Raw genomic sequence first — 19,853 nt, forward strand, 5'->3', positions numbered from 1 at the left:
TGAGAGCTCCAGGGTCTACAAGTTTGTGGCACATGTTAAGAGTTTAATTTACACATATCTGATCAGCCATAAATACCTCTTTTTGGATCACTTTATGAATAATCATGTACTGTAACAAAACAAAGATGAATTTTGTGTTCTGATCTGATCTAAAAATAATTAAATTGTACTAACCAATTTAATTTTCTAACCAAAACTTAATGAGATATTTGAGTTTAGTGTTATATTTTCCATATTTTTTTTATTGTTTATGCTTTCTTGATCATTTCATTTTAAAAACTAATTGAGACTGCTCAATTTTTCTCATCCGTTTTTTGAGAATTTTATATTTAATGAATCCTATTTTTAGTATACATTTTCCTTTTCCCTCCCACATAGCTGCAATCACTCTGAGAACCTACTGTTTTTTGTCTCATAGGAGATATTTTATATTTTTCAAATTATCACTTTTCCAGATAAGGAAGATAAGGAATCAAATTGGACATAAAATATATGGTGCTAGCGGCTTTTGAAAGGTTGTCCTGGCAGGAAAGTTCACTTTTTTGTTGAGTATTTGTTTACTCGAAGTTAGGCTGCTACAATTGCCCTTATCTGCATTCTTTTCACCTAAGGCATTGCCTTTGAGTTAGATATGCACATCATCATTTCACAACTCCAGTTGTTTGTGGTTAATAAAGGAGCATCTCCAGGGGAGGACACAGTGGGAAAGGGAAGTTCACTCTCAAACTGGATGCTTTTTTCCACAGTATTATTAGGTTACTCTAAAGTAAGAGTCTTTCTATCTCTTCTGTAACTGAATACAACTCTAGTAAATTGGAAATTGCTGTGGCCCTGCCCCTTCCTTTCCCCTCTCAGCCTGTCTGCCTCAAGGAAAATCAGTGCATCACCTCAAGTATAAGCTCAAGTATCAGCTGAGGCTTGGGCAAATGTATGGAGATTCTGGCTCTACAAAATATTCAAAAATAGACAAGCAGGATGGCTTGCGCCTGTGGTTCCAGCTACTCAAGAGGCTGAGATGAGAAGGCCCCTTGAGCCTGGAAGTTCAAGGCTACAAGTCCTGATTGTGTCGCTGCACTCCAGCCTGGGCAACAGAGCAAGACTATCTCAAAAAAAAAAAAACCAAAAAGTACCGTCTCAAATAATCACATTGAAAAGAATGTCAAATTGCACTCACATATGGTGTTACAATAAACCATATTATTAATAATTCTTTTCTAAAATTCTGTGTCACATTCCTCCTATGACCCAGAACAAAGACTTCCTTCTCATTTTCTCTATAATATTCGAGTATATCTTTCCTACTCTCCACTGAGACATACAAATAATCTGTTTAATATTTTTAAAAATGCTTTGAAATTATTTAAATAGTAACTAAGAATGTAATAAAAATATTGATTCATAAAGTAATTGGGAAAATATATAGGTTACCTATATGAAAGTAAATGTGCTAAAAACCTATTCTTTCATAGTAGAAAGACAGCAAGTAATGTCTAAAACCAGAATAAATATATAAATATGATTTAAATGTGCTTTCAGACTATGGAGAAAAAATACCTGACAAAACAGCTATGGAATTTGAATACTGTTACTACAGAAGCAAACTTGGATAACAGGTGAATGGTAGGAAAGAGAGCTCCAGGTTTTCATTGTAAGCCTTAAGTATAATTTGTCTTTTTAAATGACGTACACATATTACCTTAATATGAGTAAAAGCAAAATAAAACTTAGTAGAATTCCATAAATATAAGACTAGCAGGTCCTTATATTTAAGACATTTTACAAAGACGTTTTAAACATATACAGAGGATACCAGCAATTGAAGCATCTAGGTTAAAAATTTATACAGCAAAAGTACATTCCTACAATGTTTAAGCCTACTTAGGGCATATATTTGTATTACTATGACAAAACTAGAAAGCAAGAAAAACTACATAACTAAAGTGCAAATGTGAGGATTATCTTTTCACTCAGTGACCAGTTGTTTGATTATTTGGAGATATGCTAATTAATTTTGCTTTGGACTCTAAAGACAAGTGTTAACATATAAATTTAATTAAATGATGATATGGTTTGGCTTTGTGTCCCTGTCCAAATCTCATCTCTTAATTGTAATCCCCACAAGTGGAGCGAGTGACCTGGTGGAGGGTGATTGGATTACGGGGATGGCTTCCTCCATGGTGTTCTTATGATAGCGAGTGATTTCTGTGAACCCAGAAAACCTGAAACAGTTCTGAGTTAATTTAAAAAATTAATTTTGCCAAGGTTGAGGACATGTCCATGATACAGCCTCAAGGAGTCCTGATGACCTGCACCCAAGGTGGTGGGGGCACAATTTGATTTTATACCTTTTCAGGTCACAGACAGGTGAGACACAAACAGTTGCATTCTTTTGAGTTTCTGATTAGCCTTTCCAAAGAAGGAAATCAGATAGGCATCCATCTTAGTGAGTAGAGGGATAATTTGAATAAAATAGGAGGCAGGTTTTCCATAAGCAGTTTCCAGCTTGAGTTCTCCTTAGTGATTTTGGGGGTCCAAGATATTTTCCTTTCACAGTTCTCACAAGATCTGATGGCTTCAAAGTAGTTGGTAGTTCCACTCCCTTGCACTCTCTCTCTTCTGCTGCCTTTTGGAAAATAAAAATAAATAAAAGTTCCTCTTCAAAGCTTTCCTCTTAGTTCATTATAAATAATAGCTTCTTTTAAAGTTAATTTACTCTAGACCCTTTGCTAATACTCCTGGGTAGCTGTTAGTCATATAAAGAAATAAGTGTATCCAATGTTCTTAGTTCTTACACTTTAACCTAGATATTTGCCCTGACATGACTGGACAAGTCCAGGCAAGTCTTAGATCATAGCTCATTCCTCTTCCTTATTTGGAAGTAGTTTTACCTCTCTAAGAATTCCTCAAGTTACTTTCTCTTTTCCTTTGTTCTTTTCTGCCTTTACCTATTTAGGAAAGTTTTCAGTTGTTAACCAACCAGGTGCAACCTAGATTGTGAGGTCTAGTTCCAGCCAATGGAATCAGGACACAGTAGTAGGGCAGATGTGTTAAATACAAATGGCTCTGCCACCTTTGTTCTGTGTCCTTTCCTGGCAAACTGCTGGCGAGTGTACCCTTTCTGCAGAAAGTAAAGTTGCCTTGCTGGGAGAAAATTTATATTCGAGTGCTACTTCTTTTGCAGCACTGAAAATTTACATACAACACTTGTGAAGAAAGTACTTGCTTCTCCTTCACCTTCTGCCATAATTATAAGTTTCCTGAGGCCTCCCAGTCACGCAAATCTGTGAGCCTGATAACCTGAAAATGTGGAATGGACTTTAGAACTGGGTAACAGGCAGAGGTTAGAACAGTTTTGAGGGATCAAAAGACAGGAAGATGAGGGAAAGTCTGGAACTTCTGAAAGCCTTGTTGAATGGTTTTGATCAAAATGCTCATAGTGATATGAACAACAAAGTTCAGTCTGAGTGGTCTCAGATGGAGATGAGGAACTTCTTGGGAATTGGAGCAAAGTTCTTGCTATACTTTAGCTAAGAGACTGGCAGCATTTTGGCCCTGCCTTAGAAGTCTGTGGAACTTTGAACTTAAGAGAGATGATTTAGGGTATTAGAAAGAAGAAATTTCTAGGCAGCAAAGTGTTCAAGATATGACCTGGTTTTTTCTGAATGCATACAGTGATATGCATTCACAAAGAGATTATCTGAAACTGAAACTTTTGTTTTAAAGGGAAGGCAGAACATAACAGTTTGGAAAATTTGCAGCCTGGCCATGTGGTAGAAAAGCAAACCCCATTTTCTTGGGAGAAATTCAAGTGATTGACTGTAGAAATTAGCATAAATAAAGTTTAATATTAATAGCCATGACAATGGTGAAAATGTCTCAATCATCACAGCAGCACCTCCCATCACAGGCCTGGAGGCCTAGGAGGAAAAAAAAATGGTTTTGTGGGCCAGTCTCAGGGTCCTACTGGTCTGTTCAGGCTGAGGACATGGTACCCTGTGTTCCAGCCACCCCAGCTCCAGCCAGGGCTAAGAGGTACAGCTCACAGCTCAAGCCATTGCTTCAGGGGGTGCAAGCCTCAAGCCTCAGTGATTTCCACATGGTGTTGGGCCTGTGGGTGCACAGAAGACAACAGTTGAACTTTGGGAGCTTCTGCCTAGATTTTAGAGGATGTCCAGACACGCCTGAATGTCCAGACAGAAATATGCTGTAGGAGCAGAGCCCTCAAGGAGAGCCTCTACTAGGGCAATGCAGAGAAGTAATGTGGGGTTGGAGCCCCCACACAGAGTTCCCATTGGAGCACTGCCTAGTGGGGTTGTGAGAAGAGGGCCACTGTCCTCCAGACCCTAGAGTAATAGATCCTCTGATAGCTTGCACTGTGCACCTGGAAAAGCTACAAATGACACCAGCCCATGAAAGCAGCTGTAGGAGGGTGGCTGTACCCTGCAGAGCCACAGGGGCAGAACTGCCCAAGGCCTTGGGCGGGGGAGGAGGGGGCATGTCTTGCATCAGTGTGCCCTGGTTTTGAGATAGGGAGTCAAAGTAGATTATTTTGGAACTTTAAGATTTAACGAGTATCCTGCCTGGTTTTGGACTTGCATGGGGCCTGTGGCCCCCTTATTGTGGCCAATTTCTCATACTTGGGATGGAAATGTTTACCTAATGCCCATATCCCTATTATATGGTGGAAGTAACAAAGTTGCTTTTGATTTTACATGTTCCTAAGACCTTGCCTTGTCTCAGATAAAACTTTGGACTTGGACCTTTGAGTTAATGCTGGAATGAGTTAAGACTTTGGGGAATTGTTGAGAAGGCATGTTGGTTTTAAAATGTAAGGAAGATTGCTTCTCAGCCTTTTGGCTAAGATCAAATGTAAAATGTAAGGAAGACATGAGATTTGGGAGGGGCCAGGGGCAGAATGATATGGTTGGGCTCTATGTTCCCACCCAAATCTCAAGTCAAATTGTGTCGAGGGAGGGAGGGGCCTGGTGGGAGGTGATTGGATCATGGGAGCAGTTTTCCCCATGCTGTTCTTGTGATAATGAGCTCTCACAAGATTTCATGGTTTAAAAGTGTTTGGCAATTTCCCTCTCACTTTCTTTCTCTCCTGCTGTCTTGTGAAGAGGATGCTTGCTTCTCCTTTCACCGTGATTATAAGTTTCCTAAAGCCTCCCTAGCAATGCAAAACTCTGAGTCAATTAAACCTCCTTTCTTTACAAATTATCCAATCTCAGATAATTATTTATAGCAGTGTGAAAATGGACTAATACAAATGAGTATATAAAATATGAGTATCTGTAAAAATATGAAATGATTTTTGAACACTAATGAAGCACCTGATTTCAGTGATTTTTTTTCTCAGTTTTTATTTAGAAAGTTTAGTGAAACAAACATGGTGTCACGGTTTAGAAATACTTTAATCTCACTTTAATTTAACATTGTAAAAAATCTACTAATTTTTGATTTCCAACAGTAAAATTTATAAAAAATAATTTTACATTTATAAAATGAATTTTTATTTCACAATAAATTATCCATTTATATTACCTGAAAAAAGTTGTATACTATATAAAAGCAATAACTTCCCTTATCAATATTTTGAATATATTTTGAAAACATCAGTTCCTTTTTTCCAGCGTCTTTGGCAGTTCAATATATAAAAATATAATATTATAAATTCCCTGACCATAGTTATTGAAGCAGAATCATCACTAATAATTTCAAAGACATAGCTGTTTAGTAAATATACATGAATAAACTACAGGGTTCACTAAAAGTGGATTTTATCTTTTATAGTTTAAAGGTATTTGCTATTTTCTGAACGTTTGTGTTTTCCAAAATTCACTTGCTGACACCTAGTCCCCAGAGTGATGGTATTAAGAGGTGGGGCATTTGGGGGCTGATTCAGTCATGAGGATTAGTACCTTTATTAAGGAGACCTGAGAGAACTACCTTGTTCTTTTCATGTGTAAGGACACAGGCTAGAAGATGCTGTGTATGATCCAGAGGCCTAATTTGCTAATCCCTTAATCTTGGACTTCCCACCATTGATAACAGTGAGAAATAAATTTCTGTTGTTTAGAAGCTACCCAGTTCATTGTATTTTGTTACAGCAGCCTGCACAGACCAAGGCAGTATGTTTTTTAATATCTTCTAAGGGAACCCCCCAAAAAAGTAAATGAAAATCTATAAAAGATAACATTCTTATTATAGAAACTACAGTAAATTTTCAAAAAATAAAAGTTAAAAAACTCCCCCTACTTGAGATATTTTACAGCTTCACAAGGGTACTAGGTCTTGCAGGAATTATATTAAACATATTAAATCAATGATAGCTTTTTAATAATCATTTTTCTACTTTAAGAGTTCAATTTTACTTTACGAGCCAATAAGTTACTTAATATTACTATAACCTTTTTACTTATAGGGTAAGTAGGAGATATGACATCATAATCTTAGCTATTTTTAAAAGTCCTGAGACAGATTATTTAATCTTTTACAACTTGGGATCCTCTTTAAAAATATATATTATTGATAATTACTCAACCAGTTTTTCCAATTTTCCTTCTCCTCAACCAGAGAGGAATCACTGCCTCCTGAGGTGGCCCATGCTTAATTTGTTTTAAAATAAATTCCAGCTTTAGGTGATATCAGAGAGGTCAAGGCTCCAATAAACTGTACTCCTCAGTCTAGAATTTGACATTCGGTACATCCCTGGGCTGCTAGATTTTAAAAAATCTGCTAAGCCAGTTATTTTACTTTGTTTTTGTTTTCATCAAAATCTATCTGGTGAATCTTTTACTTTTTCTGATGACTTGTTAAAACTACAAAAGTAGTTTTTTATTCAAGCCACAACAATTTTACACTCAGTGCTTATCTGTAAATACATATGATAGGCAACATGATGAATAGTATCCAATCATCACTCAACTGTGTATATTTAAAAAGCCCACTATGAGAAAGAAGTTCACATTTTCATTCCACAGCAAAGATTCATTAAAGTCAACTAGACCTGGGCTTGAATGTGGTTCTCTTACTCGTTATGTTTATGAACTTTGGTTATGTTCCTTAAACCCTCAAGCTAAAGTTTCCCTTATTTATAAAAGAGAGATAATGATATCTTCCCTAAAGTGTTATTGTGAGGACTAAATGAGGAAAATGGGTGGTAGATGGCTAGCTTGTCCACAGAATCTGTTAACTCAGAGTGTCATGGCTTTGGCTGACACAGGCTTTGCACCTGTAGATAACTCTCCTGGCCACTCTGGGGACCAGCTGTGGGCATATGCTAATTTCTAGTCAATGGATAACTATTTCTAAGTCAGGAAAAATACATAGGTGCCTCTATTGGTTGAGTCACTGTTTTAGGGGTTTCTTTGCTACAATTTACCCTGTATCCTAACTGAGAAACCCAACATGTTTTAGCTTAACACACATCTTCAGATAAAATCAGATTTCAAAAAATATCCAGTCATCCTTGGAATGGCTTTTTATAATTTTCTAATCTTAAGATAGGAATATTTAACTGTAAAACAAAAAGTTGCTTCTTTGCCACAGAGTGTCCATAAAAAATTCTTCTTGAAAAAGATACAGCCTATTCTACAGGAACTGCTTTATTTTTCTAATTTGCAAGTTTATAATTTATTTTTAAAAACTTAGCTCATTTGATATTAAACTGGTTCTGATCTACTATTCTCAGTCAAATATGAACACTTTCTTCTGCATCACATCACAATGAAGCAATTATTTACAGATTTAAATTAACATTAATAAAACAAATGAAAGTCATACATAAGATTCAGTTGGTTCAGGCACAGTGTAGGAGCAGTTGGAAAAAATACCCTATATAAACATCTTCAAACTCAGCTATACATTGGTTGCAGGTGAAAGTTTTACATAGTAGCAACAACAAACAGAATGAACATATAAACAAGAAAATAGGACACCATCTTATAACAGCACCATGGAGAAGGCTTGGCTAAGAGTTTGCCAAAAGTACTATCCTGAGATATTTCAAGACCAACAACTTTTCACATTTATGTAGTGCCGTTCTGAAGTAAACACATTTTCACAATTGCTTTTGTTTGGAGAGATGCTGGTGTGAAATGACTGATGCTTGGTTTGCAGCTATTTTGTACTGTTCTTGCCCAGAGCCTTGTGGTGGGGAAGGGAGTGGGGTTTCAGGAGTTGCTGAAAAAGAATCAGAGAATTGCATGTGATGAGATGGTGGCAGTCAGCTTTCTCCACCCCATTAAGCCCTACACAACACCAATACACATTAGCATAATTTGGAAATGTTTTTAAAAGATCCTATATAGAGTAGTGATTTATAGAATGCATTATTGACCTATGATATACTGTTAGAGAGTCCTCTCACCTTACCTCCCCAAATAGCATTAAATAGAAAGAGGTCACATTAAAATTTTTTTTTCATAGTCACTTTAAGGTATTTTTTGCCTTTCTTATTAGCGTTTATAAGCATTTGATTCTCTAATAAACCTAGCAGGAAAAAAGGCAGTGAAAAGAATTAACAGAAGGATAGTTTTCTCAAATATTAGAAAGCAGTCTTTATAATTCTTACAATCAAAATTCACATAAAATAAAAATATATTTGGTTTGGATTCCACTAATTCAGACATATGAGATGACAGAAAAAATTAAGGTTAAGATATTTTATAAATGTTCTGAAATCTAAGTTGTAGTCAAAAGCATCTCGAAAATACTGCCTTTTTTTGCTTCAAAATTATTCTATTATGATCGAGCTTGCCTGTCCCATCCCCTTTGATGCAAAGAGCAATCCTGAGTAATTGAATAGAAAGTAATTGAATATAAAAAGATTGAATTGAATATAAAAAGTGACAGTTTCAATACTTCATTTTCTAGAATAGTATTTCTTTCTATTGTAAAATCTAACCATATTATAAAATAATCTAGGAGTTATTCTGTAATTTTTAGAAACTTGAAATATTTTAGCACTCACGCTTATTACTACTGTATTATTCCACATAGTAAGCAGAACTAACAGAAAATGTTAGATGATCAGATTGAGGATTTGTAAACTTTATAGCTTATGTCTCAACAGTTTTAAAACATTATATACAACACAAGAACAATATCCCTTTGCCTGGTATTCATTAATGCATGAGCTTTATATTATTGTTAAGGATGGATTAGCAATTACTTAGAAAGAAAATTTTTAAGTGCAGTTTAAATGACAAACGAATATCAAAATCTGCTTTAAAAATTATTTCTGGCTATTTAAAATGGATCTAAAACAGCAGTAGCCTTTTTAAAAGAACTTAAATTTTTGGTTGTGTTTAATATCCTGCTTTGCATAAAATATAATTTATTCCAAATGATCATAGTAAAGTTTTCTTTTACAAATAAATCCCACAAATAGTATGTGGAAAGAGCAAGAATAAAAACTAGTATAACAATGTGATTTTTAAAAGAGTAGGGTCAGCAAATATGTTTTTAAAATCCTGGAACACTAGCCCTTAAAAAGTAAAAAATTCAACCACCAGCAGAACTGTCTAACTCTCTTGCCAGTTGACTACTCCAATGCTTAATGTGTTGTTAATGTGTTTTATTTTCCGAGTTTATGAATAACTGATCTTTAAGAGACACAACTCCATAAACTCTCTAGTATGGTATTAGGCTTGCCCTTCTCTTTTTGCTCTTGATTACCTATTAAATGAAAATGGTAACATCTATTCTGCAAGGAAGCTCCCAAATAATGTCTTTCAAATACTTTGGGAATCCCAGATTATGCCATATTTTTCTATAATTTATATTTTTTCCTAACAATTTCATTTCTTCCTCTCTCTCGTATACTCAAAGAATTTTGGTTTCAGATACTATTTACAAAAATATCTACCTGTGCTTGTATCGAAAAGAACATGGGAACATGTAGTTCTATAACCTCTATGTACTCTACCAATGGCTTGAAGTCAGGTGGCACTTGCTAAATTGTGGCATTGCATACAACCTTTGGGGGAACAAAACAGTGTTGTAGCTAGTTTTTAAAGTCTACTGTAAATTCAGTAGGTAATAAAAGTATGCATAACAATCACATCACAATAACTCAAGTCATCTCAGTGAGTTAGTAGGTTTGGGGTTCAGAGGCAATAGATCAAAGGTAAATCTGGGCTTAATTAGTGGAAATTCAGAAGAATTAATCAGTTAATCTAGATATTTTATCAAATAGAGATTTGTATCACCAGAGTAGCTTAGAAAAATAGCATTAGCAGGAAGTCTACAATAATAGATTAACTTAAATACTAGCAATCTCTATAGTATTTACATAGTCATTTGTGTTCCAAGGAGTTTTCATAAGCAACCCTCACTGCACAATTCTGATGTGAATGAATTCTGGTTACCATAGCTTAGTTAAGCAGCACCAGTCTGGCAACATGGTTCAAGTTTCAGTTACCATGGTAACTTACAATTAACAGTGAGTAATTGCATAAATACAGACTCCACTGCCAACTCTTCAGTCTGCAAACAAGTACCTGAATAACAGATGTGCTTTATGATCAGCGGCTGATCATGTCACAACTTTTAGTCTGTCCATGATTGGCCACTGAGCATCTTTTATTCAGTGCACGCATGGAAAACAAACTGCACACAGTAGCTGTGTTGCCTCCTTGTTTCTTAGTGGCAAATTCACATGACATTTTACAAAGTTGAATAAATTAGAATTGTGATTTACCTTTGTTGGTAAAAGTGAGGAAAAGGAATAAAGGTAAAAGGTAAAAGTGCAGAAAAGGAATAAAAAGTGATAATGCTGGAAGTGACATACAAATAGAACACAAACAAAGTCACAGAAGTAGCTGACCATGGGAATGTCGCTGTTGCTGCAGTTTGAGACTCTACATACGCAGCCAGGAACCTAGTGAAGGCAAACGTGTCCACATAAATGAGAAAGCTGGATATGCTGAAAAGGGAGAAGGTGTCCCAAAAGAAGTGAAACCAGCAAGAAAATTTCACATTAAGTGAATTCTCGGAAACATATCAGGACATTGAGAATGCAACGGATAAAATGTTGAAAGCTGATCCAAATTTCCCATGAGTAAAACTGATCAGGGCATAGAAAAGATCCTCACTTCCTAATTTAAGTTTTAGAATGTGACAAGAACTGTTCAAACTGCATTTCACAATTGTTTTGTAAAAAAGTAAAACACTTTGATTCTCAATATTGCTAATGTTTTAAATTATAGTGTATCAACTGAAATATTTTATACTTAATTCTACAAAATAAGTATAAAGATTACATTTCTTTTGTTTCCATAAACATTAAGAGAGTTCTCAATGTTTTGACAAACATTTTTAAAGGTCCCAAGCAGGAAATAATTTTCCCATTGATCATTAAGGTCACCTTGCATGGTTTCAGCTTGCATTGTTGTTTTTATGGTCTCACACTACCATGCAAAGCAAGGACTACTACTATACTCTTTTGCACTTCCCAGACCTATGAAGTAGAAAGATTTTTCCTACATTTTCATTTTAAGAAACACACTCATGTTTAGGGAGAATAAGTGACAAGCTGAATAACAATATTTTACTGCTGAGTCCCGGATGGGAAATTACACCAAGTTTTTGCCATTTCTGGTTACTAATAGATTCTCCCCCACAATTCCACTTTTTCTCGGGTAATTAAGAAATATCGTGGTTGAAAAGTAGCCTATATACTCACAGATCTGGTCTGCATGAACCAGTGTTGACATGGGACCTAAAAGTATAGTTTGTCCTGTTAATGGATCTTGAGACAAATGTGGATGCATTGGATGATGGAGATGACTACCATCATTGGAAGCCCCTACACAAGATAAAAATATGCTGTGTTAGTGATATTTAATCAGGAACAGCAAGTTTACCTTGAAACAAATGTTTTGATTGACAGCTTAAATATTGCTATTTTTGCCAAGTGCTTTTTGGGAATTCAAAAATAAATTGACAGAACCACTGGCATATTAAGAACAATGTCAGCTTTCACTGTACATTGGCTAGATTAATGTTGTGTCATATTATGTTGTATATTAATAATGGACCTTGTGTGCCATTTCCTGGAATCATTAGGTTTGCTGCCTGTTGTTAAGGCAATTCCAAGAATCACTTACCTCAAGTTTATAGTATTTGGAATGAATGTAATAGCATGAACAACTTTCATTTCAGAAAGATATCATTAGGAACACATTATGCACCAGAAAACTAAAAATAAATATGATGATTTTACAAGGAAATTTAACCTATATCAGAATGCAAAATAAATGGTTTCTTAACTTATTCCTGACATTTATTGCAACAATAAAATATCATTTTCCCCTTCTACTATTTTGCGTCAATTAATTACTTTAGGGGCACAGTGTTCATTTTAAGAATATATATATATATATATATATTCTTAAATATATATATAAATATATATATATATATATATATATATATATATATANATATATATATATATATATATATATATATATATATAAGGTTATATTGCAATTCCAGTATCCTTGAGGTTTTAAATGAATCAGGGCATGAAAAACCATGATATATTTGACGAGGTCATAAAAACAGGAAATTTCTTTCTGTTTGCCATGTTTGGAAGGATCTGAAAATTGAAGTCAGAGGGGCTGTGGAGTAGAGGTAGTAGAGGGTAATAACAATGAGGATTTGAATCTGTTCAAGTGTTTTTGTCTCTCTGACAGGTCTTGCAAACTTTCTAAATGTAAAAACTTTAGTCCATTATGTCATAGCAAAAGAGAGAAATTCAGGAGCATCACAGCAACTTAAATAGATGAATTAAATATGAACAAAAAAGCTGATAGATCAAACTTATGTTTTGTGTAATTCTAAGCAATAAAGTAGAAATTCTTCAATGTACTCACCACCTAGTAACATTTCCTGAAGTAAGTTGTCAATTTTAACCATCCCAAATAGTTTAACGAACTGTATTTGCTCAATCATTTGCCAAGTGATGCTCTGCAGTGTGGGCAGGAGCAGAAGCAACTCTCCAAACCTGCCCCGGGAGTCATACTGCCGATCATTGATGTAGTCCTCCAAACCGATCTGCACTTGAAATCGCATGTTCTTAATTTTTATTGGATCGCTTAGCCCTTTTGCATCTAACAAAGGAAATAAGAAAGGCAGCATACAGATTTAACCTAATTAGAGTGTGAGAGAGTAAATGTGCTAATCTTGAAAAGTAGTTTAATTTTTATCATGTTAATTCTTTAGTGGCATTTTGAAAACCAACCTGGATCAAAAAATACAATTGCCTTTAAACAAGCGTACTCATTGTCATCAATCTGGATTTCTTGAAATGGTCTAACCAGCTCATCTAGAACCCGATTGGCCACACGGCTAATCTCAACTTCACAGCTGTTGCGGTGAATAACGTAGTTGTTTCCTATGTGAGAGAAAACAAAAGAAAATTAACCACCTCTCCCAAAATTGTCAGCACTGTTTAAAATTTAACAAACCTGCGTTCAACATAGTCTACCCTTTAAAGAATAGTGATGTACTTTCTCTCAGTGGTGTTCTTAGTTATGCTAGAAAAACTTAAGAATGCTTAAAGGACCGATAACATTGATAATGTGATCACATGCATTTTAATGATCTCAGTCACTGGCGATAACACAAAAGTGCAGACTAATAACAAGGTAATAAATGACAAGAAAAATCTCAGTATAATGATTAGTTTTTCTCTGTTTCAGTCATCTATTAGTTTTATGCGCTAATGACTATAATGCAAACCTTAAAGAATCTTTCTTGTTTACAGCAGATTAAAAACAGCACGTTGATACTCAAGGCATATGAAGGAGTAAACACTATTGTGACAGTTTTAACAAGTCTAAGTAATGAAGGCTGATTTTTTAAAACTAGCAGATGAATTATCTTGAGTTGCCTCTGATAGTATGTTTTCTTTTCCCGGACTTCTTTAAATAGAAGTGGGACAACCACTTTATAAGCCTGACTTTCAGGGAGTTCAGAAATTGGGTAGAGAGCTGGAAGACCTAATCCCTAAAGATCTTTCTAACTTAGAAATTCTCTGGCTATAATATGATGAACGTTTTTATAGCTTTTAAAATAATAGCTAAATTGTTATTCTCTGGTTTTACAAAAAGACAAATATTCTAAATTCTTTCACTGCAGGCAAAGACAATGCTCGGGTAACAGCATGTTCATCGGTAGCCTCATTCTTTTTTCTCCTGCTTTATTGAGGTATGAAGACCAAAAAAATTGTATATATTTAAGCCCTACAATGTGATTTTTTGGTTTGTTTATCTGTTTGTTTGTTTGATTTTAGACGGCATCTCTCTCTGTTGCCCAGGCTGGAGTACAGTGGTGTGATCTTGGTTCACTGCCTCTGCCTCTCGAGTTCAAATGATTCTTGTGCCTTAGCCTCCAAAGTAGCGAGGATTACAGGTGCCCACCACCACTCCCGGTTGATTTTTTGTATTTTTAGTAAGACAGGATTTCACCATATTGGCCAGGCTGGTTTTGAATTCTGGACCTCAAATGATCGTCCCACCTCAGTCTCCCAAAGTGCTGGGATTACAGGGGTAAGCCACCACACCTGGCCCAGTGTAATGTTTTAATGTGCATCTACATTATGATATAATTACCATAGTCAAACTAAGTAACATATATTTCACGTCACATAGTTACTACCTTTTTTTGAGCTTCACTTTTTCTTTATGAAAAGTTAGCTTACCTATTTATTCATGGTAAATCAATTGAGAACTAAAATGTATGTAGTAGACATTTTGTTTTCTAGGTATATTGCATTCAGATATATACAGAGAAGAGTATTCTAGGTGTTTACTAGAAATGCAAGAGAGGTATTTAATAGCATTTCAGGGAATAGTCTCCACAATCACAATATGTGGTTTAGAATCTCGGCTGTATTCTTTTCTAGCTTTGTAACCTTTGGTAAACTTTCCCTGCCTTCATTTCTTCACTTGCAAAATGGGCTGAAAATAATAATGCTAATCCTTTAGGGTCATTTCAAGGACTAAATGAGAGAATATATATATATATATATATATATATTTAGTACTTAGAGCAGTGCATTTACATAGTAAACCCATAATAATAATAGATATTGTTATATTATCTTCAATGTATTTACATTTGGGGCTAAAACATCTAGTGCAAAAATACAATAATCTAGTCATATTTTCACACATGCCAGACAGAGGTAAAGCTGGTAAGTGTCAGAAGGCTCTCAACCCTCAAAACCTAATTGTGTAAGTTAAGTAAGGTAGCCGGATCAGAGAAATTAATGGAGACAAAAGTTTCTTTTACCCACCACCCCACATCTATTATCCCTCTTTTGCCTCTCCTAGTATTTCTGTCTATCAAAATTGTTCAGTCATTCCCACCAATACTTTTTTTACTTGATCATTTTGTAGCATATCCCGGGCTATGATGGGCAATAAGATCATAGGATGTAAACACGTTTTTTAAAAGTGTATAAAATAAAAAGCAGACTCTGAGGAAGTGTGAAAAAACATTGGGACTCTATAAGGTGGCCATTTAAGTCACTAATTATTCATCCTGATATAATTTGAATATACCTCAACATTATGTTTATTGAGCAACATCTCTTTTTTATTTTTAAAACATAATGTTCCCTAATCATCTTGTGAACTCTGAACTTACATGCAGTCAAGGCAAGGAAAAATAAGGTCAAGTGAGGACACAATTAAATCCAATTTGTGAAGTGACAGCACCATTTGACAGCGTCTGCAAATACTTTGTACATACAGAACAGACCCTCCTGCATATTATTGCAAGAATAAAATATGCATAATTTCTTTTTAAATTAAAAAAACTTACCCAAAAGCAAAATATCTTTATACATCATGGACCTCTTTGTAGCTCCAAGCAGTAAGTGTTCCCCTGCGTGAGCTCTCAACAATGCCACCTTAATAAAAAATTCTAAGTTTAACAATTAATTGTAATATATAATGATTAAAAGATGACATGAGTCTTATTAACTTACAGTGTTCTTTCAGCCTGGGACTCTTTTTTGTTTTAACAAACTATAGTATTCATAGACAAATGCCATCATTAAGACTTCCAGTTTTCTATCATAGCATGTCAATAGATTTTACTTTAAAAAAAATTTTAAACTATCTATCTAGCAAGCCAATACAATGGCAGTAGAAAAAAAAAAATCAGGCAAGTTAGACAAGTGAACTGTTTGGAAGTGAAACAGAATCAAACAGACCAGAGTTCAAATCCCAGCTTGGCTACTTCCTACATGTTTAACCTTTGTGTAAGTTAACCAGTATGTTTGGAACTTACTCATTTGTTTTCATCTATAAAATAGGAGTAAAGATAAAAAAAAAATCTCAGCATGTACTCATGAGTACTGAATGATAAAACATATATAAAACATAATATCCTGCATATAATAAACTAAGCAAAAGCAAAGCAAAAACTTGTAGTGAGGAAAAGATGCGAGGTCTGGGTTCTGCCACTTTCTACAATGAACCTCTAACCCTTCGCAGTAAGCTCTCAACTGAGCTTCATTCGTACACTCAATTACCTGCTGGGCATCACCACTAGGAAGTATAAAAAGCATTACAAATGTAATACCTACCAAAGTAATGCTTCTCCAGTATCTTCATCTAGTAAATGACACTGTAATCCAAAGTGTTTGTTCATCTCAAGATACTATTCTGAGTCCTCTCTAACTCCACAGCAAATTCGAGTGCTGCTTCTCAAAAATATAAGCCAGAGTGATCCACTTCTTTTCATCTCCATTGCTACCACCCCAGTCCACGCTGAAAACTCTTTAATGTTTTCTTATTGTGGCCTCAAACGTGGCCTCGCAGGTGATGAGAGGAGAGTGGGTCAATGCTTTGCCTCCCGGCCCTCATGTCTCTGACTTCATCTTGCAACACCCCTTGTTCACATTGTTCCTGCCTGACTCAGAACTTTGAACTTGCTGTTCCTGCAACTAGAATGCTTTCTTCTCAGATTCTCCTGTACTTGGCCCTTGTCTTTCAGGATCTTAGGCAATAACTTCTCTGGTCCTCAGTTTAAAGTATCTCTTTTCATTTTATCCCATTCTCCAACAACTCATCCTATTCCATTTTATAGCATTTTATAGAGATTATCTCCACTTAGAATGAACTTTCTCATACTTTGTGCATTTTTAAGTCATCGGTCTCTCTCAAATAGAGTGTGCATTTATGAGACTAGTGAAAAAATCTGTATTTATACTGCTAAATACCCACAGTTCTTAAAACTGAACACTAATATCCTAATAAATATTCATTTGATGAATTTATTGAATGAATTTTACTGATCCAGGGTTCAGTTTTCAAAACTGTAAAATGGAGATAATAACACCTGTCACAGAACCCCTGAGATAATTAAATGAAATAATGTAATTTATAGTGCAACTGAAAGCTAATTTCCCAGTGCCTTATCCTTCATAGACATTTACTAATGTGTGGCTAAATAATACATGTTATATTGTTAGTATTAAAGAATCAGTTGGTAAATAAAAACTGGTTTTTACTGGTTAATGGATTTTAATTTCCCAATTTTTAAATCATTGTATATATAAGCCAGCAACTTCTAAAGAAGAATGGTAATAAAAATATAAAACTGATAAATAACTTAACTCTACTTATATTGCTTGGGGTGAGACTGGTAGGTTTTAGCAATTTAGCATTATTCACTCTGGCATAACCTTCTGAGCCATGCTATCTTTATGATATGTCAATATTCATGACTCATACCAGGAAGGCAGTTACAGAGCATTTTAAGAATGATTTCAGATTTCACTATATTTTTTCCCTGCCACCAAGTGAAATGTTCTCTTCAAAATAAATATTCACTGGATATAACACTTATCATGGTTAATTTAAGGTGAGAGAAATGGATTTTTTCAAATTATTTTCATCTACAAAAAATTATACCCTTCTTAGAATAGTTCAAAATGAATCTGAAACCAAAATACTTATCTTCATAAATCAATTAGGAAAGTCAAGTTTCTAACTATTTATTAAAATGTCACAATGGACATATGACAAAATATGAAAATATAGGTATTAGTAAAACATCACTATATCTTTTCTTCTGTAAACTTTACTTCTCTATAAATTTCTGATTATCCTTTCACAGATGTGTTTTGTTTTTGTTTTCGCCAGACCTATAACTTTCATACAATAAATGCTAGAATAAAATTGACAGGATGAAAGGTAAAACTTTATGTTAATTGTGTGAAGTACCCACCAAGGCAACACCACAACCTGTGTGATTTCTGTCTAGGAGTTACCTGGTATTTCTGAGGAGTTTTCTACAGCACTTTCAGTAAACACCAAAGCACAATATGCACCATTTGCTTCACACTCACTCACTCTTCTAATACTTTGCTCACAATGATAGTTACATGCTGTCTGCTTTTCTCCCTCACATAAACCTTTTAAAATTCCAAGAGGGCAGAGGAATGTTTTGTTCAGTTCTTATCCAATCAATACATTTGCCACACCCCTAAAACAGAAGTCAAATAGTTGTGCCTCTTGATCAAACAAGGTGAATATGTGAGAAAACCCAATCCTTTCTCATAATTTATCTTTTGTCAAATACAGTAATATAGCATATGCATTACAAATAAAATGGAAAGAACACAAACTTAGCAAAGTTCAAAAAGCATTTTTAAAGCATTCATACATTTTTAAATTTATACCTGATCATCCAATGGTAATTCACAGAAGGCAGGAATATATTTAGCCCATTCCACCAAGACTAAGAGCTGCTGTTTCATAGATTCACAGACATCACCAATACTTGCAATTTTCTTAACATTTATGTCAGTGCTTGACCCAGGGCTTGTGACTGAGATCTAGCATTAAGAAGAACATTATGTTATCATTTAAAATAATACATGGCCAACATTCTCCTTTTTTCTTTTGACTATGATAAGTAAAGACTTGTACTTGTATGATAAGTAAAGACAGGTACTATTGTTGCTACAATGTCTTCACAAATACTACACATTTTAAATTGAAAAATAAAATACCTATCAGTTTACAAGTTAATTTAAAAACATTTAATATATAGCACCATCCTCTCAGAGCAGTATTATGTTATCAGCCATATCTGAACACTTAGTTTTACCCCAACTTTTGGGGAATTTAATAAGTCAAAATGGCTATACAAATAGATAGTATCCATATAAAATATGCTCTTTGATTTTATTTTGAATTAAAGGTGATATATTCTTGAATTTGTAAAAGTTTATGAAGAAAATGTTTTCAGAAAGTTTACCCAGTTGAGGAGACAAGAAGCAAGAACTATTTGTCTCGATGCATTAAATGGAAGCCCATCAAAATTAAATTAAGAAACCAATGTGTTACTCAAAATGTTGAAGAGCTTAACATACAATAATACATTTGTAAGGTTATATGTAATTTTAGACTACATAAAAAGATAAGTTGTGATAATAAAGCTTTTTTGCTGAAAGAAAACACAGTCTAAGAGTTTCTATGAACTTATTCTTGAACATGCGTGTGAGTGTATCTTTATCTGAATCTGAATATTTTCTTGTGGCTCCCCTTTAAGTGATTCTCTAAAAGCTTTATTGCCCATCAAGTAATCTTCAAGTAATAATGATAACAGTGATGTTAACCTCATCATATTACCCTTGTGTTATCAAAAATGAAAGTAGTTCCACTGACTCATTATAGGACCTGATTAACTACTTGGCAATTTTATAATCTGCTTTATAATAAAAAAATATTATTAACATTTCTAATAAGAGCAATGCTAAAATAAGTTTGATTTAAGGATTTCTTTGTTTGACACTAAACTTTTTATTTTTATGTATATAA

General features: G+C 34.5%; 1 protein-coding gene across 1 annotated transcript in view; it reads right to left on the reverse strand.

The window, feature by feature from the left end:
- Positions 1–5,346: 5,346 nt before the first annotated feature.
- The window catches only part of HNF4G (hepatocyte nuclear factor 4 gamma), a 27,082-nt gene continuing 12,575 nt past the window's right edge, over positions 5,347–19,853 (reverse strand). Inside the window, exons 5-10 of the mRNA XM_017521894.2 lie at positions 18,710–18,865; positions 15,841–15,928; positions 13,253–13,405; positions 12,885–13,121; positions 11,690–11,812; positions 5,347–8,184 (exon numbers count right to left, since the gene is read on the reverse strand). Of these exons, the coding sequence (XP_017377383.1) occupies positions 8,063–8,184; positions 11,690–11,812; positions 12,885–13,121; positions 13,253–13,405; positions 15,841–15,928; positions 18,710–18,865 (879 nt within the window). The 3' untranslated portion in view covers positions 5,347–8,062. The remainder of the gene's footprint in view (positions 8,185–11,689; positions 11,813–12,884; positions 13,122–13,252; positions 13,406–15,840; positions 15,929–18,709; positions 18,866–19,853) is intronic.

The sequence above is a fragment of the Cebus imitator genome, unplaced genomic scaffold, assembly GCF_001604975.1.
Source record: "Cebus imitator isolate Cc_AM_T3 unplaced genomic scaffold, Cebus_imitator-1.0 Scaffold22, whole genome shotgun sequence".
In the NCBI taxonomy this organism is placed as follows: domain Eukaryota; kingdom Metazoa; phylum Chordata; class Mammalia; order Primates; family Cebidae; genus Cebus; species Cebus imitator.